Source organism: Macaca nemestrina, chromosome 4 (assembly GCF_043159975.1).
Source record: "Macaca nemestrina isolate mMacNem1 chromosome 4, mMacNem.hap1, whole genome shotgun sequence".
Taxonomy (NCBI): domain Eukaryota; kingdom Metazoa; phylum Chordata; class Mammalia; order Primates; family Cercopithecidae; genus Macaca; species Macaca nemestrina.
In genome coordinates, this window is record NC_092128.1 from 29,672,591 (window position 1) to 29,699,667 (window position 27,077).

The following is a 27,077-nucleotide window of genomic DNA, read 5'->3' on the forward strand; positions in this document are numbered from 1 at the left end:
TTTTGGGAGACTGAGGCGAGCAGATCACCTGAGGTCAGGAGTTCGAGACCAGCCTGGCCAACATGGTAAAATCCTGTCTCTACTAAAAATTAAAAAATTAGCCTGGCCTGATGGCGTGTGCCTGTAATCCCAGCTACTTGGGAGGCTGAGGCAGGAGAATCGCTTAAACCTAGGAGGCAGAGGTTGCAGTGAACTGAGATTTTGCCACTTCACTCCAGCCTGGGCAACAGAGCAAGACTCTGTCCGAAAAATAAAAGAAAAAAGAAAGGGATGGGCGGATTTGCCCCCTTTGCCCTGCACCCAGCCGTTTCGCAACTGTCAGCCGCTTCTCACCATCTGCTTGCAGGACTGGCAGGGTCAGAGCATTCGTGACCATCTTAGCATCCGCAGAGCCTGTGGCTAATTCAAATCAAACAGAGTCAGACTGCTGAGAAGAAAATTATAGAAACAAAGTATTTATTATTTTCCATTTTAAAAAAAAGGAAATAGTGCCCAAGAGAGCAATGTTCCTAAGGAAACCCAGTGCTTTTTGCGGTGTCTTCTCTAAATGACAAACCCTCTTTGGCAAAAGAAAACAATTAATGCAACTAGAACTGCCTTTTGGGAGCAAAGTTTAATTCTGACCCAGAATTATAATAATTTCTGAAAGTTCTATTAATTTCACCACACTGTGTAGGAATTACTCAGGCTTTTCTCACCCTATAACTCCTAAAAAACCAAAGTGGCTAACCATATCTGGCATAACAGAGGAAGTAAGGTGCATTTCCCCATCATCAACCATCACAGAAAAGCACACTTAATTTGCATCTCAAGTGGTCTGGAGTAAAGTCTATGTTGCTGGCAATAGTTGTGTTATCCTGACTTCTCTTTCCCAAGTCCTGTTCTCTATAACAGAGATGTGTTGTGAAATGCTGTCACTTGCTTCTCCCTTTCTTTCCTTTGGGAGCACCCGGCCAGTGGAAGCCTCGCAGGTGTAGGCAGTCAGCGACGTTGTGGGCGATATAGTAGAGGTTCAGCATGGCCGCGGGGCTGAGAATGTCCACTTCTGGCTTCTTCTGTTTCTTCCCATGAGACTTGCCCTGGCCTTTTCCTTTTTTCCCTTTAGCTGGCTTTCAAAGACAAATATAAATATGGGAGGAGGGAAGTTAGTTTTTGTTTTTTCTTTTTTTTGAGACAGGGTTTCACTGCCATCACCCAGCCTGGAGTGCAGTGACATGCTCTTGGCTCACTACAACCTCTACCTCCCGTGCTCAAGTGATCCTCCTGCCTTGGCCTCCCAAGTAGCTGGGATTACAGGTGTACCCCACCACACCTGGCTAATTTTTGCACTTTTATTAGAGACAGGGTTTCACCATGTTGGGTAGGCTGGTCTCAAATGCCTGGCCTCAAGTGATTTGCCCACCCCGGCCTCCCAAAGTGCTGGGATTACAGGTGTGAGTCATCGTGCCAGGCTGAGTTAGTTTTTATAAACTTGGTATCATTTTCAGTATTTCTGTATTGAACAAGGAAAAAAAATTCCTAAAAGGAAATAAGTCAAAACAGCAGCCACAACAAACAGTTTGCATTGTCGTGTCTTCTCTAAATGACAAACCCCCTTTGGCAAAAGAAAACAATTAATGCAACTAGAACTGCCTTCTGAGAGCAGCTTAATTCCGACCCAGAATTATAATAATTTCTGAAAGTCACATGCAATCTAATTTGACAAATGTTTATTAAGCACCCTGATTAAAAGAGACCCAACCTAATGCAAGGTGTGGCCCTTGTTTGCATTCTTCTTTGAACAAGCTGCAAAAAGAGGTCTTTGAGTTAATCAGGGAAATCTGATCATGTCAAGGAATTATTAGTAATTCTGTTAGGTCTGACAATGGCAGCAAATCACGGAAGAAAATGTTCACACGTTTCTGAAGTACACACTGAAATCTGCAGGGATGAAATCAAAGAAGGCCTGAGGTTTGCTGGAAAACACTGCAGCTCCCCCACTGCCCCCCACCCAGAAAAAACACATAAAGTAAATATGGCAAAGTCCTACTCATTTCTGAATCTGAGAAATGAATATGAGGATTTTACTTTACAATTCTATTTTCATTTATGTTTGGACATTTTCATAATACACATTAAATTTAAAACAAGTTTGATAATCAGGATGCAAATATGTATGTTGGCACTTGTTTTACAAGTAGTCTCTACCTCATTAAGCAGTCATGAGGTTTAAATGAGACACAAATATAAGATACTTAGCACAGGCCAGGCGCGGTGGCTCATGCCTGTGACCCTAGCACTTTGGGAGGCGGAGGCGGGCGGATCACCTGAGGTCAGGAAGTTCAAGACCAGCCTGGCCAACAAGGTGAAACCCTGTCTCTATTAAAAATACAAAAACTAGCTGGGCGTGGTGGCACACGTCTGTAATCCCAGCTACTCAGGAGGCTGAGGTAGGAGAATTGCCTGAACCCAGGAGCCGGAGGTTGCAGTGAGCCAAGATCATGCCACTGCATTTCAGCCTGGGGGCTAGAGTGAGACTCTGCCTCCCCCTCGCCCCCCGCAAAAAAAAGACACTTAGCACCATGTCTGATGTGAAATAATTACTCAATAAATGATGATTGTCGTCACCTTCCTTTTTTTTTGGAGAAAAGGTCTTGCTGTGTCACCCAGGCTGGAGTGCAGTGACACAAACTCAGCTTACTGTAACCCTGACCTTCCAGGCTCAAGCGATCCTCCCACCTTAGCCACCCAAGTGGCTGGGATCACAGGCATGAGCCACCATTTCTGGCTAATTTTTTCTTTTTTCTTTTTGGTAGAGACAGTCTTGCTATGTTGCCTAGGCTGGTCTTGAACTCCTGTCAAACAAGCCTCCCAGCTTAGCCTCCCAAAGTGCTAGGATTACAGGCTTGAGCCACTGTGCCCCTGTGCCCCTGTGCCATCATCTGTAATACCACCAACACTCAAAGCTGTATTTCTTTTTTTCTTTTTTTTTTTTTTTTGAGATGGAGTCTTACTCTGTCGCCCAGGCTGGAGTGCAGTGGCGTGATCTCGGCTCACTGTAAGCTCTGACTCCCGGGTTCACACCATTCTCCTGCCTTAGCCTCCCAAGTAGCTGGGACTACAGGTGCCCGCCACCACGCCCAGCTAATTTTTTGTATTTTTTAGTAGAGATGGGGTTTCCCCGTGTTAGCCAGGGTGGTCTCAATCTCCTGACCTCGTGATCCACCCGCCTCGGCCTCCCAAAGTGCTGGGATTACGGGTGTGAGCCACCGCACCTGGCAGAGCTGTATTTCTAGGTATTACTCCTGCCTTCAAAATGGAAATGTAGGGGCTCAGTTAGGCTACCCAGCACACAGAAACCAGCGTCCACCAGGCTTGGTGTCTATTCTCTTTCCATGACTACCCCATAAGGTCAGTGTTTTCTGGGAAAATGAATGGATACCATCCTAATCTGGAAATACACTATTATACTTCAAGCTTGTCAACCTGTTTTTCATGGATTGTGCTTTTGTCATACCCAAGAAATCTTTGCCTAACCCAAGTAACAAACATCGTCTATATTTTCTTCTAGAAGTGTTATAGTTTTTGGTTTTACATTTATATTTGCTAGAGCTGCACAAAACTGAGTTGAACTTCTCTATGTCCTCTGACCCACACATACAGAAAATAACAGATGGAAGTATATTATTAAAAAGTGTCTCCTGGCCGGGCGCGGTGGCTCAAGCCTGTAATACCAGCACTTTGGGAGGCCGAGACGGGCGGATCACGAGGTCAGGAGATCGAGACCATCCTGGCTGACACGGTGAAACCCCGTCTCTACTAAAAAATACAAAAACTTAGCCGGGCGAGGTGGCGGGCGCCTGTAGTCCCAGCTACTCGGGAGGCTGAGGCAGGAGAATGGCGTAAACCCGGGAGGCGGAGCTTGCAGTGAGCTGAGATCCGGCCACTACACTCCAGCCTGGGCGACAGAGCGAGACTCCGTCTCAAAAAAAAAAAAAAAAAAAAGTGTCTCCTGTAGGCAAGGGAGAGGAGAGGAAGGTATAAATGTTCAAGGACACCTGCAAGGGTAACCATTTATATAAAATAGGTATCCTATTCACAGCATTGCAGTCGAAAAATATCCCAAGTTAAACAAAAAGGAACATGGTTCATGTGTTAAAACTACTAAAATAGGCTGGGCATGGTGGCTCACACCTGTAATCCCAGCACTTTGAGAGGCTGAAGCAGGTGGACCATGAGGTCAGGAGTTCGAGATCAACCTGGCCAACATGGTGAAACCTCATCCCTACTAAAAATACAAAAATTAGCCAGGCATGGTGGCGCACACCTGTAACCCCAGCTACTCAGGAGACTGAGGCAGGAAAATTGCTTGAACCCGGGAGGTGGAGGTTGCAGTGAGTCGAGATCGCACCACTGCCCTCCAGCCTGGTGACAGAGACTCCATCTAAAAAAAAAAACCTACTAAAACACATTTTTGCTAGGTGAAATGGAGTACATTCCTAGATACAAAACCCAGTAATGAAAATGAGACATATCTTGCAATGCAGAATCCACTTGAAAATCCTATGTACCTGCATTCTCCTGGTAAAATAACCCCATCAGGTATGGGAGGTACATTTTCCCAGAAACTCTGAAAGACTTTGGGTCTTGATTTATTTCCTCTTTTTTCCTTTCTTTTCTTTTCTCTTCTCTTTTCTCTTTCTTTCCCTCCCTTCCTCCCTTCCTCCCTTCCTTCCTTCCCTTTCTTTTTTTAACTGCATTCTCCTGGTAAAACAACCCCATCAGGTATGGGATGTACAATTTACCAGAAACTCTGAAAGACTTTAGGTTTTGATTTCTTTTCTTTTCTTGTCTTTCTCTCTCTCTCACTCTCCTTCTTTCCCTCCCTCCCCCTTCCTTCTCTCCCTCCCTCCCGTCCCCTCCCCTCCCCTCCCTCCCCCTCCCTCCTTCCTTCTCTCCCTCCCTCCCTCCCTCCCTCCCTCCCTCCCTCCCTCCCTCCTTCCTTCCTTCCTTCCTTCCTCCCTCCCTCCCTTCCTCCCTCCCTTCCTTCCTTCCCTCCCTCCCTTTCTTTTAACTGCATTCTCCTGGTAAAACAACCCCATCAGGTATGGGATGTACATTTTACCAGAAACTCTGAAAGACTTTGGGTCTTGATTTTCTTTCTCTCTTTCTCTCTCTCTCTCTCTCTCTCTCTATCTCCTTCTCTCTCTTTCTTTCCCTTCCTTTTTTTTTTGAGACGGAGTCTTGCTCTTGTTGCCCAGGCTGGAGTGCAATGGCATGATCTTGGCTCACTGCAACCTCTGCCTCCCAGGTTCAAGCAATGCTCCTGCCTCAGCCTCCCAAATAGCTGGCACTACAGATGCCTGCCACCAAGCCTGGCTAATTTTTGTATTTTTAGTAGAGATGGGGTTTCATCATGTTGGCCAGGCTGGTCTTGAACTCCTGACCACATGATCTGCCCGCCTCGGCCTCCCAAAGTGCTGGGATTATAGGCATGAGCCACTGTTGGGGGCCGCACCGGGGGTGGTGGAGAATGAAAGAACACATACAAAGACAAAGACACACAGAGAACATGGCGGCCGCACTCAGAGCCTCTGCCTCACTTTATTTATACTCCATAAACCTCACGTCAGCAGAAAGAATGCAATGCAAAACAAACTTTCTTTTCCCACATGTAACCTTCTACTCAGTACCTTATTTCTATATTCTTTCTTATCTACCCGCCTTCTTGGCGCCTATGGGAGTTCATTAAAAGTTTAGTTAGAGATACTATCCTTAAGCCCTATCTATTCTCAGCATACTGTTTTCAAAGGCCCCTACAAGCCACCGCACCTGGCCTGGGTCTTTGTTTCTTTATGACCTTGTACTTTTTTGCATGCCAACCACACTTGACTCAATGTGTTTTAATCTTTAAAATGGTTTGGGACCTAAAATTCACATAAGAGTTTGACATTTTTATTTGAAGTTCTCATCTTATTGTACAAAAATGGCAAACTGAGTCTAAAATTCATATGGAAATGCAAAGGATGTGAGATAAAGGTTTCACATTATTTTCAAAGTTCTCATCTTTTTGTGGAAGATTCCAAAATTCACATGGAAAAGTGAAGGACTTATAAAAAAGAACCGGCCGTGTGCAATGGCTCACGCCTATAATCCTCACACTTTGGGAGACTGAGGTAGGTGGATCACCTGAGGTCAGGAGTTTGAGACCAGTCTGGCCACTACAGTGAAACCTGGTCTCTACCAAAAAATCCAAAAATTAGCCGACTGTGGTGGCAGGCACCCGTAATTTCAGTTACTCAGGAGGCTGAGGCAGGAGAATCGCTTGAACCCAGAAGGCAGAGGTTGCAGTGAGCCGAGAATGCACCACTGCACTCTAGCCTGGGTGACAGAGCAAGATCCTGTCTCAAAAAAGAAAGAAAAAGAAAAGAACAAAATTGGCGGACTAATACTACCTTATTTTAAGAATTATTATAAAGCTACCGTAACAAGATGGAGTGATAGTGGTTTCAAGAAAGGTAACTAGAACAATGGGACAGAATAGAGTCCAGAAATAGATCCACACGTATTTGATCAACTAATTTTCAACAAAGGTATTGGTGGAGCAAAGATAATCTTGTTCAACATGTGGTGCTGGAATAATGAATATCCATTTGCAAAAAAATTAACCTCAACCCACGGTTTCACCATATGTAAAAATCAACTCAAAATAGATAATAGAATTAAATATAAAACCAAAAACTATAACACTTCTGCAAGAAAATAGAGAAGACTTTTGCTACCTTGGATTATTAGGCAAATGTTTCACAACTCAAGAAAACAACTTGATAAACTCACCATCAACATTTAAAGCTTTTGCTCTTCAAAAGATATTATTAAGACAATGAAAAGCCAAGCATCAAACTGTTGGAAATATCTGCCAATCATAAATCTCATAAAGGCCTATATGGAGAACAGAGGACCCTGAAAACACAATAGTAAGAAAACCACTTAATAAAACATGTTCAAAGGTTGAATAGACCCTTCCCCAAAAAAAATATACAGATGGCAAATAAGCACATGAAAAGATACTCAACGTTAAGTCATTAGTGAAATGCAATGAAAACCAGGAGACACCACCACATACCTTTTGGACTGGCTCAAGTCAAAAAGACTGATCCTACCAAGTATTGGTGAAGATGTAAAGAAACTGAAACTCTCATACACTGCTGATGGAAATCTAAAATGACAGAACCACTTTGAAAAACAGTCTGCAGTCTCTATAAAAAGTTAAACACATGTCTACCATATGACCCAGTCCATTCCACTCCTAAGGTGGAAATAAAAGCATATGTTCACTCAAGGACTTTTACATGAATGTTCATAGTAGCTTTATTTGTAATAGCTAAAAACTGGAAACAGGCCAAGTGCAGGGGCTCATGCCTGTCATCTCAGCACTTTGGGAGGCCAAGGTAGAAAGATCACTTGAGCCCAGAAGTTCAAGATCAGCCCCGGCAACAAAATGGGACCCCATACCTATATTAAAAAAAAAAAAAAAAATTGGCTGGGTGCGGTGGCTCACGCCTGTAATCCCAGCACTTTGGGAGGCCGAGGCGGGTGGATCATGAGGTCAGGAGATCGAGACCATCCTGGCTAACACGGTGAAATCCCATCTCTACTAAAAATACAAAAAATTAGCTAGGAGTGGTGGTGGGCACCTGTAGCCCCAGCCACTTGGGAGGCTGAGGCAGGAGAATGGCATGAACCCAGGAGGCAGAGCTTGCAGTGAGCTAAGATCACACCACTGCACTCCAGCCTGGGAGACAGAGCAAGACTCTGTCTAAAACAAACAAACAAACACAAAAGAAAAAAATTAGGTGTGGTGGTCCCAGTTAAGGTGGGAGGATCATCTGAGCCCAGGGAAGTCAAGGCTGCAGTGAGCCACGATCATGTTACTGCATTCCAGCCTGGGTGACAAAATAAGATCCTGAGAAAGGAAAGAAAGAAAGAAAAAGAAAGAAAAAGAAAGAAAGAGAGAGGGAGGGAAAGAAGGAAAGAAGGAAAAGGAAGGAAGGAGAGAGAGAGAGAAAAGGAAAGGAAAAGAAAAGAAAGAAGGAAGGAGAGAGAGAAAGAAAAGGAAGGAAGGAGAGAGAGAGAAAAGGAAGGAAGGAAAGAAGAAAGGAAGGAAGGAAGGAAGGAAGGAAGGAAGGAAGGAAGGAAGGAAGGAAGGAAGGAAGGAAGGAAGGAAGGAAGGAAGGAAGGAAGGGCAACCCAAAAGCCCATCAGCAGGTGAATGGATAGACCATGGTTTAACCACACAACGGAACGCTACTCAGCACTAAAAAGGAATAATTACTGATACATGATACAACATGGATAAATTTCCAAATAATTACTCAAGTAAAAAAAGTCAGTAAAATAAAAAAAAACTATAATATATGACTGCATATATATAAAATCTTAGAAACTATAAACTAATCTAGAGAGAGGGCAGACTAGTCATTGCCTGGGAAGGTTGGGAAGGAGTAGGGGTACAGAGAGGGGCAAGAGAGAAAAGTAGATTACAAAAAAAATGGGTGATGGCTGTGTTTACAATCTTGATTGTGGTGATGGCTTAATGAATGAACACATTTGCCAAACTTATCAAAATGTGCATTTTATTTTTATTTATTTATTTTTTGAAACAGGTTTCACTCTGTTGCCCAGGCTCACTGCAGCCTCGATGTCCCAGGCTCAAGAGATCCTCCCACTTCAGCCTCCTGAGTAACTGGGACTACAGATTTGCGCCACCATGCCGAACTAATTTTTTCTTTTTCTTTTGTTTTTTTTTTTGAGATGGAGTCTTGCTCTGTCTCCCAGGCTGGAGTGCAGTGTGCGATCTCCGCTCACTGCAAGCTCCACCTCCCGGGTTCACGCCATTCTCCTGCCTCAGCCTCCCCAGCAGCTGGGACTACAGGCGCCCACCACCGCGCCCGGCTAATATTTTTGTATTTTTAGTAGGGATGGGGTTTCACCATGTTTGCCAGGATGGTCTCGATCTCCTGACCTCGTGATCCACCTGCCTCGGCCTCCCGAAGTGCTGGGATTACAGGTGTGAGCCACCGCACCCGGCCCCAACTAAGTTTTTCTACTTTTTGTAGAGATGAGGGTCTCACTATGTTGCCCAAGCAGGTCTTGAACTCCTGAGCTCAAGCTATCCTCTCGCCTCAGCCTCCCAAAATACTGGGTTTACAGGCATGAGCCACCATGTCCAAAGTATGCATTTTAAACATGTAAAATGTATTGTATATACATTCCACCTCAATAAATCTGTTAAGAAATTATTACATGGGAGGGTTTGTTTCTGGGCCCATCCATTCCTTGGGTTGAATCAATACAACTTTGTGGCTCTTGGCTGTTCCTGGTCTCAGAACATGCAGCTCCCAACTTAAAACCCTCTAAACTCCCTAAGGAAGACCACTTGACTCCAGCCACACTGGACTTTCTTCTAGTTCCCAACACTCCAAGCTTCTCCCTGTGCAATGCTTGTTCTTCCTGCAGACCTTCTAATTGAAAGGGCAGAATTTGTTGCTTCTCTTTATGCTAGCCTCTGCTCAAATACCACCTCTTTAGAAAAACCTCCGACGGGCCGGGCATGGTGGCTCACAGTGGCTCAGCATTTTGGGAGGCTGAGGCAGGTGGATCACCTGAGGTCAGGAGTTCAAGACCGGCCTGGACAACATGGTGAAACCCCGTCTTTACTAAAAATACAAAAAAATTAGCCAGGCATGGTGGCGGATGCCTATAATCCCAGCTACTCAGGAGGCTGAGGCAGGAGAATTGCTTGAACCTGGGAGGCGGAGGTTGCAGTGAACCGAGATTGTGCCATTGCACTCCAGCCTGGGCGACAAGAGCAAAACTCTGTCTCAAAAAAAAAAAAAAAAAGAAAAAAGAAAAAGAAAAAGTAAAAAGAAAAACGTCCCTGACACCATGTCTATATTCTGTCTATAACTGGAGTTACCATATAATTTATTGTCCAAACCAAGATACTTCAACAAATATAAACAAACATAAACTGAGACTGTCCCAGGCTAGGGACGGGGGGTAGGTACAGTGGTCTGTCTTTAACAGTCTCCCAACAACCCCAGTAGAGTCACTGTCCATCTCCTTACCCGCAGCACTTTTCACTAGTTAATAGTAACTGTTTATGTTTATTGTTTGTTTCCCTCACCAGAGATTCTGTCTGTAAATTTACCACTGAATTCCCCAGCCTACACCAATATCTGCCGCACTGCAAGGATGCACAAATATCTGCTGAGTGAATGAATACATCGCAACTGAGATGCAATGCAAGAACAGAATTTAGAAAGCAAATGTGGATTTCTGCTTTTCTGAATTTTAAGATGCCTCCTTCATTCATTCAAGAAGTATTTAACGGCCGGGCGCGGTGGCTTAAGCCTGTAATCCCAGCACTTTGGGAGGCCGAGACGGGTGGATCACGAGGTCAGAAGATCGAGACCATCCTGGCTAATACGGTGAAACCCCGTCTCTACTAAAAAATACAAAAAACTAGCCGGGCGAGGTGGCGGGCGCCTGTAGTCCCAGCTACTCGGGAGGCTGAGGCAGGAGAATGGCGGGAACCCGGGAGGCGGAGCTTGCAGTGAGCTGAGATCCGGCCACTGCACTCCAGCGGGGTGACAGAGCGAGACTCCGTCTCAAAAAAAAAAAAAAAAAAAAAAAGAAGTATTTAACAAAAATCTACTGTGTAGCAGGCACTGTATTAGATGGGGAACAAAAGATATCTCACGATGCTTACAGTTCAGTGAGGTCTGAGAAAGACACTAGTCACCTAATCACAAACATATTTACTCACAATCCATGCTGTGAAGAAATGGCCCTATTGGCCAGGTGTCGTGATTCACACCTGTAATCCCAGCACTCTGGGAGGCCGAGGTGGGTGGATCACTTGTACCCAGTTTGAGACCAGCCTGGGAAAGATGGTGAAATCCTGTCTCTACAAAAATTTAAAAAATTAGCCGGGTTGGGTAGCACACACCTGTAGTCCCTGATACTCAGGAGGCTGAGGTGGGAGGACCCCTTGAGCCCAGGAATTCAAGGCCAAAGTGAGCTACGTATGATGCCATCGCACTCCAGCCTGGGCAACAAAGCAAGACCCTATCTCTAAAAAAATAAATAAAAACAAAGAAATTAATAAAGGCCCTATAATGCCTATAACACATGGCATTATAATAGCACAGGATGGGCAAGGGCTGACCTAGTCTGGGACGTCAAAGGAAGGGTTCGCTAAGAGTGGCCTGTGGGCTGAAGGTAGGTAATTCCAAGGCCAACAGCCTACGCAAAGGCTCTGAGGCCGGAGAGAAGGTGTACAAAGAGACCGAAACCCAAAAAAGGCCAACATGGCCAGCCCACAGGCAATCAAGGAGGCCAGTGAGAGCAGCTGAGGCAGGAAAGGTAGGCAAGGTTCCGCTCTGCAGGCTCTGTGCACTGTGTCTGACCTTCATTCAAGGAGCATGAATTAAGTGGCATTTGCTTAAATGGCTATGTACAGCTTTCTGCCTCAGTTCCCTGGGCCCTGAAAGAAATGGCAATTGGCTGGGCACAGTGGCTCACGCCTGTAATCCCAGCACTTTGAGAGGCCAAGGCGGGAGGATCCCTTGAGCCCAGGCGTTTGATACGAGCCTGGGCAAGCTGGCGAAACCGTCTCTACTAAAAATACAAAAATTAGCTGGGCATGGTGGTGATTGCCTACGGTCCCAGCTACTTGGGAGGCTGAGGTGGGAGGATCACTTGAGCCCCAGAGGACGAGGCTGCAGTTAGCTGTGATCACACCATTGTACTCCAGCCTGTGTGACAAAGCAAGACCCTGTCTCAAAAAAAAAAAAAAAAAAAAAAGGCAATAGCAACCATGGAATGACTCTCAACTTAAACCAATAAATTTTTACTTAACCCTTTTACAGCAAACAAACTGGAAATAACACAGAAACTTAATGATTTCTACACCAGAGTCTAATGGGGAGTAAGGCTTTCCAAGGAAAAACACGCAAAGCACCAGAGGTGAGGTGCAAATGGCTGTGGGCGCTGAAGGAGCGATGGGCAAGCAGGAGGCACGGTCCTTCTGAGCCAAATCTCAAAGAAAATGGATCAAGACAGGGAAGGCGCAAGAGGCTTCCAGAAGAATGCGGGTTTAGTGTGGGATGCGGGGTTTTGTTTGTTTGTTGTTGTTTAGCAGAGAAAGCTCGAGGTTGAGGCCCCTTTAGCAAGGGCTCTGTGCGCCCAGCTCAAGCGTTCAGTACTTAGTTTAGCAGACAATGGTGCCTCCCTGAGGACTTGGGGCAGGGCCTGGAAAGTCACAGCCCTTCTGGAAAGAGCAGCGAAGGTGGGAAGGAGGTCGCAAGTGACTGGATGAGGGCGGAGAACAGGAATGCTGCTGACAGCAAGGTGGTGGCACGAGGGCTCACTCTCTGCTTCCTGAGTCTGCAGAGCAGCGGAGAATCCCGCGCAGGGACCCAGGGTGGCGACGGCAGCTAAGAGCCCGGACCCGTCACTGTGGGCGTGGGCATGGCCTGGCGCCCTGAGGTGCCACGCCACAGTACCACCCTCCCTTTATTTCCCACATCAACCGTCTGGGTGTGAGGGCTGCTCAACAGGGCCACGACCTAAAACCCGGAAAGAGGGCTCGCCTGACTCGGCGGCTGCTGCACCCCTTGTCCCCTCCATCATTTTGCCAAGCGTTGAGGTCGCCCCCAGGGAGAGGCGGTGACCTCGGCGCCCGCGCCTCTCCGGGACAGCCTAGGGCTCCACGGCGCGCGCCCGGGCCCCCGGTACTTTAGGGAGACGGGGATTACCATGGCGATTCTCAGCCGAGCAGGCAGGCGTGGTGGACTCCCGATCCCGAAGCCCTTAGTATCCACCGGGGCCGCTGCCCCAGAGCCCGTTTCCCTAGCGCCCCCGGCCCCCTCTCCGCCCTCCTCAGGGAACCGCCGCGGGCCCGGCCTCACTACGCCTCCCCGCCACGCCTCGCTCGGAGGAGCGCGGCCGGCTCAGGGAGCAGCCCGCCGCGGAGCCGCCTGGACGCGAGGTGCCTGCTGGTCCCACGCGGCCCCTAGGCCGCAGCAGCTGTGGGCGCTGGGCGGGCGTGCGCCTCGGGGGCGGGGCCGCGCGCACAATCGGCGGGCGTGGGGCAGGGCCTCGCCGTGGTAACCGTTGCCAGGGCAACACTGCCGCGCGCGGAGGGTGGGAGGAGCTGGGTTCCCGGGCCGCGCGCGCGGGCTTCACCAAGCACGAGGCCGACCACCGCCTCCAGCACCCGGAACCCCGGTTTGGCGCTGTAGCGTCTGGGTTTGGGCTGCCGGAGCAGCGGGCGCGGGGCGAAGGGGCGGGCGCGGGCGGCTCTCCCACTGGGGTGGCGCTGGCGTGAGAGCACAGGCTAGGCGGCTCACGCAGCCGACCTGGGAGAAATAATCGGAGAACCTCTTTTAGAAAACGAGCATAAGGACTATGACAGTGAAGGGAGAATATCATGGGAAATGTTTGCAAAAGAGCCAGGTAAACAGAGTAAGAGCCCGAGAGACTAAAGGGGTGGGGAGGGAGTTCATGTGCAAGTAGGACTGGGCAAGAAAGATACAGTAGGTACAGTTCCGCCTCACTCCCCGCAGGGGAAGGCTACACTTTGGGTGGTACGACTCATTCTTTTCTATGACTTGTCATTCCTTTTCTTTTTTTCCAACCGAGTCTCTCTCAGTCGCCCAGGTTGGAGTGCAGTGGCACGATCTCGGTTCAATGCAACCTCCGCCTCCCAAGTTCAAGCCATTCTCCTGCCTCAGCCTCCTGAGTGACTGGGATTGCAGATGCGTACCATCATGCCCGGCTAATTTTTGTGTTTTTAGTAGAGACGGGGTTTCGCCATGTTGGTCACGCTGGCCTCGAACTCCTGACCTCAGGCGATCCGCCCGCCTCAGGCTTCCAAAGTGCTGAGATTACAGACGTGAGCCACCGCGCCCGGCCTGTCAATGCTTTTTTTTTTTTTTTTTTTTTTTTTTTTTTTTGAGACGAAGTCTCGCTCTGTCGCCCAGGCTGGAGTGCAGTGGCCGGATCTCAGCTCACTGCAAGCTCCGCCTCCCGGGTTCACGCCATTCTTCTGCCTCAGCCTCCCGAGTAGCTGGGACCACAGGCGCCCGCCACCTCGCCCGGCTAGTTTTTGTATTTTTTTAGTAGAGACGGGGTTTCACCGTATTAGCCAGGATGGTCTCGATCTCCTGACCTCGTGATCCGCCCGTCTCTGCCTCCCAAAGTGCTGGGATTACAGGCTTGAGCCACCGCGCCCGGCCTGTCAATGCTTTTTATTCAACAGTTATTGAGCATCTGCCACGTGCCTGACACTCTTCCAGGCCCTGGAAATTGAGCTCTGAATGAGGCAAAGTCCTTGTTCTTTTAAGCGGTGATTTGGGGGAGGTGGTCAAGGCTGAAATGGAGGGCCTGGCAGACATTAAAAGTGATAGGGACAGTATGGCATATTGCATTAAATTGATGTGACCACTGGGTGCTCTTTTAGATTGCTGACTGAGGAAGGCCTCTCTGAGGAGGTGACCTTAAAACACATCTGGATGACAAGGAGCAGTCAATTATGCCAAAATTAGGGAGAGGAGGAGGAGGCAAGACCAGGAAGCAGGAGTAGGGTCCTGGAAGGCTCTGCAAGGATGAGGTGTTTTGTTTTTTTCTCCTGAAAGACGAACTGGCTTCCAAAGAGGAGTGTTTATGTTCTAGGTTCTCTTACATATGCTTTCCCTAATCCTTCATTAACAAAGCAAACCCAACTTCCAACTACTTTTAATATGTCTGTGAGTTTTTCTTATGAGTCCATATGCCCTGGATATGGCAAATTCTCCTGCCCTCCACCTGCAGTTTCTTCTCTGCTTGCCCTGTCTTCATCCCTGGATGGAGCCGGCCCACCCCAGCTGCTTACACTTCTCTGGGTTATCTCAGCTCTCCCAAGGTTACCCCTATGGGATCACTCCCAAATCTGTTCCATTCCTGCTTTTCCTGAGCTCCAGATCAGAGATACAGAGCCTTGCCACAAGGTTGTTTTTTTCTTTTCTTTTTTTTTTTTTTTTTTGAAATGGAGTCTTGGCCGGGCGCGGTGGCTCAAGCCTGTAATCCCAGCACTTTGGGAGGCCGAGACGGGCGGATCACGAGGTCAGGAGATCGAGACCATCCTGGCTAACACAGTGAAACCCCGTCTCTACTAAAAAAATACAAAAAAAACTAGCCGGGTGAGGTGGCGGCGCCTGTAGTCCCAGCTACTCGGGAGGCTGAGGCAGGAGAATGGCGTAGACCCGGGAGGCGGAGCTTGCAGTGAGCTGAGATCCGGCTACTGCACTCCAGCCTGGGCGACAGAGCGAGACTCCGTCTCCAAAAAAAAAAAAAAAAGAAATGGAGTCTTGCTCTGTTGCCCAGGCTGGAGTGCAATGGCACGATCTCTGCTCACTGCAATCTCCGCCCCCTGGGTTCAAGAAATTCTCCTGCCTCAGCCTCCCAAGTAGCTGGGATTACAAGCATGTGCTCTCACGCCCGACTAATTTTTGTATTTTTAGTAGAGATAGGGACCAGGCTGGTCTCGAACTCTTGACCTCAGGTGATCCGCCTGCCTCGGCCTCCCACTGGGATAAAAGGCGTGAGCCACTGCACCGGCCTCCTGCTACAAGTTTTAAAACTCAGCTGTCTTGAAAGTAGATCAGTGGTTGAGGTGTGCCATGGGTGGGGGAGGATTGACTCTGCAGTGCGCTAAGAGGAAAATTCCGGAGCGATGGAAATACTCTCCATCCTGATTGTGGCGGTAGTTACACAGGTGCAGGGCTGGCTGCATCATTTGCATGGCTCAGTACAAAATGAAAACAGGAAGAAGCAGGGAAAAGTGCCACTAAAGGTACTAAATTAGAACGCTTTCCTTTTCTCTGCAGTCTCTATCAACCTGTTATGCTGTTTTTATTTACTGTTTAATGTGTTTCCTTGGGTACGGGAACACTACCTTTCCTAGCTGTCTTCCCATAGCAGATGGGTGACCCTCAAGGGATTGCACCCTCTGTGCCAGGATGTGCTCGGTGTCATGACTGTGGTGGACAGGACACTCGCATGTCTCACTCTGAATGTGCTGGGATACTGCCGTGCCCTGCGCTAGATGGGGGTGGGGGTGGGGTAGGGTGAGGGTGGGGATTGGGGGTGGTGGGGGGTGACAAGAGGTGAAACTCAGCAGGAGCTAAGGCACCAACCGCCTTCCCCCAACATGCTCCATTTTCCATTTTCCCTTCGGATTTCATTGACAAAACACAAATTCAAAGGTAAAATTACTAAGAAATTTTCACACTGTGAAACTCAGAGCATTAAACCCCAAGCTTGTGGCCCTTCTAAGAGTGGAACTTGGCCAGGCGCAGTGTCTCACTCATTACAGATCACGCAGTCTGTAATCCCAGCACTTTAAGAGGCCGAGGCGGGTGGATCATCTGCAGTCAGGAGTTCACGACCAGCCTGACCAACACAGTGAAACCCCATCTCTACTAAAAAATACAAAAATTAGCCAGGTATGGTGGTGGGCGCCTGTAATCCCAGCTACTTGGGAGGCTGAGGCAGGAGCATTGCTTGAACCCAGGAGGCGGAGGTTGCAGTGAGCCAAGATTGCACCACTGCACTCCAGGCTGGGTGACAGAGCAAGACTCCTTCTCAAAAAAAAATAAAAAATAAAAAAATAGGACTCTGTGTGTTCACTGGGGTCAAACAGCCCATGAACCTGGCCCTGCACAAGTATATACATTTGTCAGAATTAATTAAATTATATACTTCAAATTAGTACAGTTTACAATATATGAATTATACCTTGATGAAGTTGATTTTGAAACTTCAACTCTTAGGAACCTTACCCTGCCGCATCTAAAATCAAACCTGTCTGGGTGTGGTGGCTCACACCTGCAATACTAGCACTTTGGGAGGCTGAGGCAGGTGGATCGCTTGAACTCAGGAGTTCGAGACCAGCCTGGGCAACATGGTGAAACCCCATCTATGGAAAAAAAAATACAAAATTTACTGCGCATGGTGGCATATGTCTGTGGTCCTAGCTACTTGGGAGGCTGAGGTGGGAAGATCGCTTGAGTCCAGGAAGTCAAGATTGCAGTGAACTGCGATCGCACCACTGCATTCCAGCCTGGGCGACGGAGCAAGACCCTGCCTCTAAATAAATAAAGTCAAAAACTTCAAACACTTCTTATAGCAAAGGTGCATCTCCTTCTGTTTGGATGATAGCCTCAGCAACCATCTAGGTACCCACGCTAGGAACTGGTCACCTTTGATCCCTCTCTCTCCTTATATCTAGAACACTCTCATCTGTACCTACTTGAGGCTATCTCCTGACTTGTTTTTTTTTTTTTTAGACGGAGTTTTGCTCTTTCACCCAGACTGAAGTGAAGTGGTGCGATCTCGGCTCACTGCAGCCACTGCCCCCGCACCGGGTTCAAGCGATTCACCTGCCTCAGCCTCTAGAGTAGCTGGGATTACATGTGTGTGCTACCAAGCCTGGTTACTTTTTTTTTTTTTTTTTTTTTGAGACGGAGTCTCGCTCTGTAGCCCAGGCTGGAGTGCAGTGGCCGGATCTCAGCTCACTGCAAGCTCCGCCTCCCGGGTTCACGCCATTCTCTGGCCTCAGCCTCCCGAGTAGCTGGGACTACAGGCGCTGCCACCTCGCCCGGCTATTTTTTGTATTTCTTAGTAGAGACGGGGTTTCACCGTGTTAGCCAGGATGGTCTCGATCTCCTGACCTCGTGATCCGCCCATCTCGGCCTCCCAAAGTGCTGGGATTACAGGCTTGAGCCACCGCGCCCGGCCGGTTACTTTTTGTGTTTTTAGTAGTAGAGACAGGGTTTCACCATGTTGGCCAGGCTGGTCTTGAACTCCTAACCTCAGGTGATCCGCCCACCTTGGCCTCCCAAAATGCTAAGATTACAGGTGTGAACCACTGCTCCCAGCTGACTTTCTTTTTTCTTTCTTTCTTTTTTTTAATTTTTTTTTTCTTTAATAGAGATAGGGTCTCCCTATGTTTCCCAGGCTGGTCTCAAACTCCTGGGCTCAAGGGATCCTCTTGCCTCAGCCTCTGAAAGTGCTCAGATTATAGGCATGAGCCACCACACCTGACCCTCACGTTCTTAAGTCTGTGGATGGTGCCACCTGCTCCCAATCACCCCGCTGCAAGCCGTTCAGTGCACCCTCCTGCACTGCTTGCCAAGCCCTGTCCCTCTGGGGGACCGCCCCTCCCCACCCTGCTCTTCCTCAGATCACCACCCTGCTCAGGCCTGTGCTGTCTCTGGCCTGGGCTGCTATAGAAGTCTCCTGACCAGCCCTGCTCCCTCCTTAGGCTTCTGCACTCCATCTGGTATTCTTTCTAAAGCACAGATTTAATCATGTCTCACCCATTTTCAAAAACTGTTGATGACTATTTCCTACAAAGCACTCCTTAGTATGGTATGAATATGTGTAGTCTTTCTGAATCTTGCCTCCATCTGCTTGTCTAGTTTTACTTACCCTTGCTGGCCCCTCATGCCTGGTTTTGGCCACTCTCCTCTGTCTCTGGGATTTGTGGTGCTCCATGCCTCCCAGCCTCTACTTATGTGGTCCCCTTTAGCTGGAGTGTTTTCTCCTCCTTGCTTATCATCAGAAGCCTGTTCAACCTTCAAGGCCCAGCACAAACTGTGAGCTCATTAATCACTGGCGACACTTTGTGCCCATTAAACTCAGCCTCAGCCTCTGGCATTGCACGAATCTGGACTTCAGTTAGAGAGAGGTTTCCTTGTCTCCTCCACAGTGAGCAGCCTCCTTTAGCCTCCTCATTGTATGCCACAGCAGTAAGATAGATGTTAATGGAATAATTTTCATGGTCCATTGGGAAGTATTATTGCCTTTATTCTGCCAAGCCCGGAGACTTCATTCTCATTGACCTCTGAGCCTAAGTGAAGGCTGCTAGCCTCCCCTCCTCCTTTAAGTCCCCCACTTGTTTCTGAGGCATACATTCTGCTCCTTGCTCATCCCGGCCTACATCGTCATTACGTGCCTATCTGCTTCCTGCTGCACTCCAAGTGGGGGATGATCTCAAAGCCCACTCCTCAGCCCTGTGCGCTTCTCCCTCAGTGTCCCCTCCCCTGCTGGCTCAGGGAGTCACGTCAGTGCCTACCACTCTCATGATGACACAGTCTCTGTGGTGAAAAATGGCTGCCCTCTGAGCTCTGGTCCTCAGCCCCCATCATTCCCTGCACTTTGGGCATCTCCCCTCGTCCTGCCTTGTCCGGTCCCCACTGGCTGCACCGTTCTCCCAGGCTCCTGCCTTTCATCTCCTCTAGCTCATCTTCATCCATCTAGAATGATAAGTTCATTGGTCAGGCCTAGGTGTCCTTTGGAAATGCTCTTGTATCAGTCCCTCCCTTGATATCCATATCATTTCATCCTTTTCTCACTGCAAATTGTAGCTAACACTGAAGGGGCGTTTGCACACATATTGCATTTTCACTCACTATAACCAGTGTGGTTGTTTCCATTATGTTCTCCACTTTGTACACGAGGTGAGAAAGTGAGTAACTTTCCCAGGTTCACAGTCAGAGTCAAAGCCAGCTCTGTCTGCCTGTCAAGCCTGTGCTGTTAACCACTATAATTATTTAGGAAGGTGCCCTGGACTTGAGGCCAGAAAATGTGAGTTCACATCTTGGCCTCACTACTTATTAGTTGGGCAATTCTCTGAGCTTCGCTTTTTCCCCTTAGGTTGCTGTGAAAGCAATATGATAGAATAACTGTGAAAGTACTATGTGAATTAATTATTATTATTATTAATTAATTTTGAGACAGCGTCTTGCTCTGTCGCCCAGGCTGGAGTACAGTGATGCAATCATAGCTCACTGCAGCCTCGAATTCCTGGGCTCAAGTGATCCTCCCACCTGACCCTCCTCAGTAGCTGGGACCACAGGCTAGCACCACCAAGCCAGGCTAATTTTTTTTATTTTTAATTTTTTGTAGAGACAGGGTCTCCCTGCGTTGCTCAGTCTGGTCTCAAACTCCTGAGCTCAAGTGATCCTCCCTTGGCCCCCCAAAGTGCTAGAATTACAGGTATGATTCACTGCGCCCGGCCTGCTATGTAAATTTAAAGTGTTTCCAAGAAGCCTTGCTTTAAAAGATATAAAGCACAAGCAAGCATGTTTTGCCAGTGGACGGGCAGGATATAAAATGAATGGTTTAGTGATGATTGAAACAATTTCAGTGGCAGGACTGTTTTCTATCAACCAAATGGATCTTTAGCCTTTACACGGAAGAAAGCCTTAGCATTGACCTCCAGGGAGGTAAGGAGGGCTGCTGAGGTGTGTGGCTGGATGGTAGACTTTGTTATAGCACATATTTCAGATTCTTGCTAGTATCAGAACATCATTGATTATATATGCATTTGTCTTAAATGCCAGTTTACTTAAGAATCACTCAATGTTTAGGACCTTAGATGTTTATTCCACAAGAACTGAGCAAATCTTCCTGTGTAAAGTGGAAGAATATGTTAAATTTAGATAACTATTCTCACATCAGAATAGCACTAGTTAATTTTATCTATTTATGAATACACATCCTTATGTCTTCTTTATAAATAGTAATGCTAACTGTGCTGTTCTTTTTAAAAATTACCAGAATTGAAGCATGCATTCTTAGAAAATCTAAACTTAGAATATTCTATCACTATCTTTCTTAGAAGTTACACTTAAAAATTCTTATTTCCTCTTTTCTACTCTGGTGGCATCTTCTTTCCATCTTTCCTTTATTTTTTTCTTTCTCTTTTTCTTTCTATTTCATTAAGTGCAATAGTATATCACTGGATTCATTTCATGATAGCCCCACCCTTGGTAGCCCTTATATTAAATAAGAAGTTACAGAAAAAATAAACCGCTCTTTGTAGGTAATTTCCTCTGGTCACCCACTAGAGTCCTAGCAGTGAGAATGCAAGACGTTGGGATGCAAGGCCAGCTGGGGCAGACTTAGGAGAGGAATCATCCATATCCAGGGCAGAGGTCAGCAAACTCTGTGAAGGGCCAGAGAGTAAAAATTTTAGACTTTGTGGGCCCTGTGTCCTCTTTTTTTCTTTGAGACAGAGTCTTGCTCTGTCACCCAGGCTGGAATGCAATGGCATGATCTCAGCTCACTGCAACTTCCGTCTCCTGGGTTCAAGCAATTCTCCTGCCTCAGTCTCCTGAGTAGCTGGGATTACAGGAGCCTGCCACCACGCCTGGCTAATTTTCATATTTTTAGTAGAGACGGGGTTTCACCATGTTGGCCAGGTTGGTCTTGAACTCCTGACCTCGTGATCCACCTGCCTCGGCCTCCCAAAGTGCTGGGATTTCAGGTGTGAGCCGCCTCACCCGGCCTTGTGTCCTCTTTTACAACTATTAAACTGTGCTGATGTAGCCTAAAAGCAGTTAATAGGCTATGCACCACATAACGGCATTTTGGTCAGTGGTAAACCATATATACAACAGTGGTCCTATGAGATTATAATGGGACTGAAAAACTCTCATCACCCTGTGGTGTCTTCATGATCCTGACCCTGTGTAGGCCTCTAGATTAATGTATTTGTTTCTTAGTTTTTGACAAAAAAGTTTAAAAACTAAAAAAAAAATTAAACATAGAGAAAGCTTAAGAGAATTAGGATATAAGGAAAGAAAATATTTTTGTACAGCTGCACAAAAATGTGTGTGTGTTTTAAGCTAAGTGTTATTACAGAAGAGTCAAAAAGTTTAAAAATGTTAAAAAGTGTATAAAGTAAGAAAGTTACAGTGAGCAAAGGTTAATTTGTTATTGAATTAAAAAATTTAAATACGTTTAGTGTAGCTTAAGTGTAGAGTGTTCATAAAGCCTACAGGAGTATGTAACAATGTCCTAGGCCTTCACCTTCACACACCACTCAATTTCAGCCCTGCAGTCTCCATTCATGATAAGTGCCTTCTACAGGTCTACCATTTTTACTGTATTTTGCTTTATTTTTACTGTATCTTTTCTATGTGTAGATACACAAACACTCACTCTTGTGTTACAATTGCCTGCAGTCTTCAGTACAGTAACATGCTGTGCAGGTTTGTAGCCTAGGAGCCATAGGTTATACCATATAGTCCAGGTGTGCAGGAGGCCATACCATCTAGGTTTGTGTAAGTGCACTCTATGGTATTCGCACGAGGACGAAATTGCCTTATGATGCATTTCTCAGAAAGTGTCCCCATCACTAAGCAATGCATGACCGTACAAACCACATGTAAACAAATGAGCACATCTGTGTTCATTTTCATGTGTCAGAACATATTTTTCTTCTTTGGATTTTTCCCATTTAAAAATGTAAAAATGTTTTCTTAGCTCATGGGCTGTATAAAAACTGGTAGTAGGCTAGAGTTGGCCCATGGGCTGTTAATTTGCCAATCCCTGATCTAGAGAGTTAAAATGCTATTTATTATTCTTGCTGGGGAATTGAGAGGGAGGGGAATGAGGTAGGAAAAATAATAGTAATTATTGGGCACTCATATTTAGTAAGCATTCTCCTAAGCACTATATATACAAATCATGTATACTCATTTAATACAACCATAGAAGGTAAGTAGGAATATTAGCCCCACTTTACAGATGGGGAGTCTGAAGCATACAGAGACTAAATCATCTGTCGTATATCACACAGCTAATAGAGGCAGAGCGTGATACAATAGCTCACCAAGTTGGGTCTAGCACCCTCTATCTGAGCCATTATGCTGTACTGCCTTTCTGGGTAAAATATTATCTTCTGGCAAAGACATATTTTCACAGGCATCCACATGGAAGATCTTTGTCCTGCCAGTTCCATTAAGCATTTGAACAAAAAGTTACAGAATGTTTGAAGTAATGTTTCCATTTGGAGGCCCGGGGACAGATGGCACTGTCTTACTTAGTAAAGAAGTCACTTTCCCTGAAGGTGTTTGTGCAGAGGTGGGATGACTTTTGTAGTCTTGCGGTTCCCTAGAAAGACTTTGGTTATTTTCTTTTCTATAAAATAAAAGTAAAAATTTATAATTCTTGATTTTTGAAATTTAAATCTGGCTAATTACTAAAGGAGCAAACAGCCTGAACACCTCCCCATAGCACACTCGGGCACCGTCTCATTACATTTACAGGATTTGGGAGTCTGAATAACCAGAACTGCTGGAAGGAAATGATATGTCAGACTGTTTTGACCTATTGCTACAGGAACTGAGTGAATCTCCCTTAACCTCATCCCCACTGCAACACACACACACACACACACACACACACACACACACACGCTACACACGATTCTTCCCCTCTATACCCTTCTTAGGTGAAACGTATTTGAAGGTGGTGTTAGGGAAGACTTATTTATTAAGTAATTAAAATCATACATTATTAACTGAGTATATTAATTTATAGTCATATGAGAGAATGTTAATATGGAAAGATACCCAAGACGAATGGCAAAGACAAATATAGAACAGCATGTCTTGTGTTCCCAATTGTGTAAAAAACAATGTTGGTAGGGAGGGATGGATGAGTACTGTGGAAGTTTTCTGAAACGATAAAGCAATATTGGTAGTCATTACTTCTGGGGAACGAGATAGGGATTTGGACGGGAGGAAATTACGTTTTTCATTGCGTACTCTTGTATCCTCTGAATTTTTAACCTGTATATTCTTAATTAAAATATCAATAAATACAGAAGTGTATTCTTCAACTGGATACCTGCTTCTTCATGGCATATCCCCTACCCAAGCCAGAAAATCTTTCTTTACTTGAATCTCCTTTGACTACATTTACAGTTGCAAACATTTTTCAATTAAAAATAACTTCTGGGACTTGCCTTACACTACTAATGATGACAGAGAGGGAGTAAGTGAATCAGTGTTGCTATTTGTTAGATTTTTGATGAGTGTTAGTGGGTAAAGTGGGTTGAATGGTGGCTCCAAAAAAGATTTTTACACATTTGAATCCCAGGAAACTGAATATTACCTTATATGGCCAAAGCTGTGATTGGGTTCAGGATCTTTAGAGGAGGATCATCCAAGGGGGCCCTAAATACAATCACAGGCATCTCTATGAGAGAGAAGCAGAGGGAGTTTTGAGGGAGAAGGGGAGGAAGAATTGTGACCACAGAGGCAGAGACTGGAGTGATGTACCATAAGCCCAGGAATTCCCAGAGCCCCCAGAAGCTGGAAGAGGCAGGGAACAGATTCTCCCATCTTTTGAGGGAGCACCTTCCTAATGACACCTGACTTCAGGCACCTGGCTTCCACACTGTGAGAGAGAATAATTGGCCGGGCACGGTGGCTCATGCCTGTAATCCCAACGCTTTGGGAGGCCAAGGTGGGAAAATCACGAGGTCAAGAGTTCAAGACCAGCCTGGCCAACATGGTGAAACCCCGTCTCTACTAAAAATAGATACAATTAGCCGGGCGTAGTGGCAGGCACCTGTAATCCCAGCTACTTGGGAGGCTGAGGCAGGAGAATCGCTTGAAGCCAAGAGGTGGAGGTTACAGTTAGCTGAGATTGTGCCACTATACTCCAGCCTGGGCGACAGAGTGAGACTCTGTCTCATTAAAAAAAAAAAAAAAAAAAAAAGAGAGCGTGTGAGAGAGAGAGAATAAGTTTCTACTGGTTTGTTTTGTTTTTGTTTTTAGTTGTTGTTGTTGTTTTTTGAGATGGAGTTTCACTCTTGTTGCCCAGGCTGGAGTCCAATGGCGTGATCTTGGCTCACCGCCACCTCCACCTCTCAGGTTCAAGTGATTCTCCTGCCTCAGCCTCTCAAGTAGCTGGGATTACAGGCACGCGCCATCACGCCTGGCTAATTTTGTATTTTTAGTAGAGACGGGGTTTCTCCATGTTGGTCAGGCTGGTCTCGAACTCCCAACCTCACGTGATCCGCCCACCTCAGCCTCCCAAAGTGCTGGGATTACAGGCGTGAGCCACCGTGCCTGGCCAAGTTTCTATTGTTTTAAGCCACTAGTTTCTGCTAACTTGTTATAGCAGCCTTAGGAAACTAATACAGTGGGGAAGAAAGTGCAACTAAGAGCTAAAGTTTGGTTTCTGGATTCCGTAAATGTAATCATGGTTCTTCTGGCCCAAATAATACCAAAAGATAGTATTGTATTGAGTCACTTAATTCTGTCATAGACAGTTCAGTTGTTACTAATGAAAGTGTGAAGTAGTAAGGTTCTTGTCAGTAAAAATATTAGAGGCTAGATAAGCACCTAGGGGATGCTAGTAAAGGAATTCCTGCATTGGATGGAGACTGGCTTCGGTAACCTCAGATCCCTTTCAGCTCAAGAACATGTCTTAGTCTCTTCAGGTTGCTATAATAAAATACCATAAACTGGGTAGCTTATCAACAACAGAAGTTTATTTCTCTCAGTTCTGGAAGCTGGGAAGTCCAAGATCAAGGCAGATTCAGTGTCTCATGATGGTCTGCTTTCTGGCTTATAGGTGGTGCTTTCTTGGTGTGTCATTACATGGTGGAAGGGATTAAAGGTCTTTCTTGGGCCACTTTCAAAAGGGTACTGTTCCCATTCATGAGAGCTCTGTCCCTATGGCCTAATCATCCCCCAAAGGCCCCACCTCCTAATACTGTCAACTTAGGGGTTAGCATTTCTTTTTTTTTTTTGAGATGAAGTCTCACTCTTATCCCCCAGGGGAGTATGATGGCGTGATCTTGGCTCTCACTGCAACCTCTGCCTCCCGGGTTCAAGTGATTCTCCTGCCTCAGCCCCTCGAGTAGCTGGGATTACAAGCACTTGCCACCACACCTGGCTAATTTTTGCATTTTCAGTAGAGATGGGGTTTTACCATGGTTGGCCAGGCTGGTCTAGAACTCCTGACCTCTGGTGATCCACCTGCCTCAGCCTCCCAAAGTGCTGTGAATTCAGGCGTGAGCTACCACGCCCGGCTGGGGTTAGCATTTCAACATATGTATTTTGGGGAGAACATAAACAGCCCATTTCAACATATTTCTGCAGGATAATTTGTTTGCAAGTATTAAGGTTTAACATTTTAAGGAGAATATTAGAATAGGCAAATATTTAGAGAAGTCATTCACTTAGAAAGGTGTTTGAAGGTATAAGGTGCTCAGGACTTATATAAACTTTCCAGACCAGCAATTCTATTTTTTTTTTTTTTTTTTTTTTTTTGAGACAGAGTGTTGCCTAGGCTGGAGTGCAGTGGCGCGATCTCGGCTCACTGCAAGCTGCGCCTCCTGGGTTCACGCCATTCTCCTGCCTCAGCCTCCTGAGTAGCTGGGACTACAGGCGTCCGCCACCACACCTGGCTAATTTTTTGTATTTTTAGTAGAGACGGGGTTTCACCGTATTAGCCAGGATGGTCTCGATTTCCTGACCTTGTGATCCACCCGCCTCAGCCTCCCAAAGTGCTGGGATTACAGGCGTGAGCCACCGCACCTGGCCCCAGACCAGCAATTCTAATGGAATACCAGAGGTTACTGAAAATTCACTATTGGAAAAATAAAAACATATGAGCTGTAAGGGTAACTCATGTGTTTTCCAAACACACGAGGGACTTACCTATACCAACATTTCCAGAAATAATTTGCATGTTGTTACAATGCTTTACCAATATTAATAGAGCTTTGATCTATTTGTTCTACTCTGTTTTAGAGATTACACATTTCCTTATGTTGTTAAATCACCACCATATAAACAATCTGTGTTAAGTGGTGAGATAAGGGAGGTAAATTATTCTCTTCATTCTAGTTTTTTTTTTTTCGTTCAGAGAAAATGGGAAAGGAGGAGACTCAGAGGCAGATAAAGTTTATATTTAATATATAGATAATAAAATCATACTGTAGCCATTTTTACTCTCAAATGTCTTTTTGAGGTCTCTAATGTCAAAAAACATCATATAAAATTTGTGCTATGGCCGGGCATGGTGGCGCATGCCTGTAATCCCAGCTACTTGGGAGGCTGAGGCAGGAGAATTGCTTGAATCTGGGAGGCAGAGGTTGTAGTAAGCCAAGGTCACACCATTGTACTCCAGCCTGGGGGACAAGAGCGAAACTCCGTCTCAAAAAAAAAAAAAAAAAA

General features: G+C 46.3%; 1 protein-coding gene across 3 annotated transcripts; it reads right to left on the reverse strand.

The window, feature by feature from the left end:
* Positions 1-594: 594 nt before the first annotated feature.
* LOC105471405 (small lysine rich protein 1) lies at positions 595-13,098 on the reverse strand. Of its 3 annotated transcripts, XM_024789579.2 has the most exons (3): positions 12,804-13,044; positions 6,817-6,942; positions 595-1,109 (listed from the first exon to the last, which is right to left on the reverse strand). In XM_024789579.2, the coding sequence occupies exons 2-3, from the start codon at positions 6,823-6,825 to the stop codon at positions 915-917; spliced, it is 204 nt and encodes a 67-aa protein (XP_024645347.1). In that variant the 5' UTR covers positions 6,826-6,942; positions 12,804-13,044; the 3' UTR covers positions 595-914. The 3 variants fall into 3 exon arrangements, 2 of the variants coding, with proteins under 2 accessions (XP_024645347.1, XP_024645348.1); XM_024789580.2 differs by lacking the exon at positions 6,817-6,942 and having other exon boundaries at positions 12,804-13,098; XR_011621984.1 differs by lacking the exon at positions 6,817-6,942 and having other exon boundaries at positions 968-1,105; positions 12,804-13,094.
* Between the last annotated feature and the right edge of the window lie 13,979 nt (positions 13,099-27,077).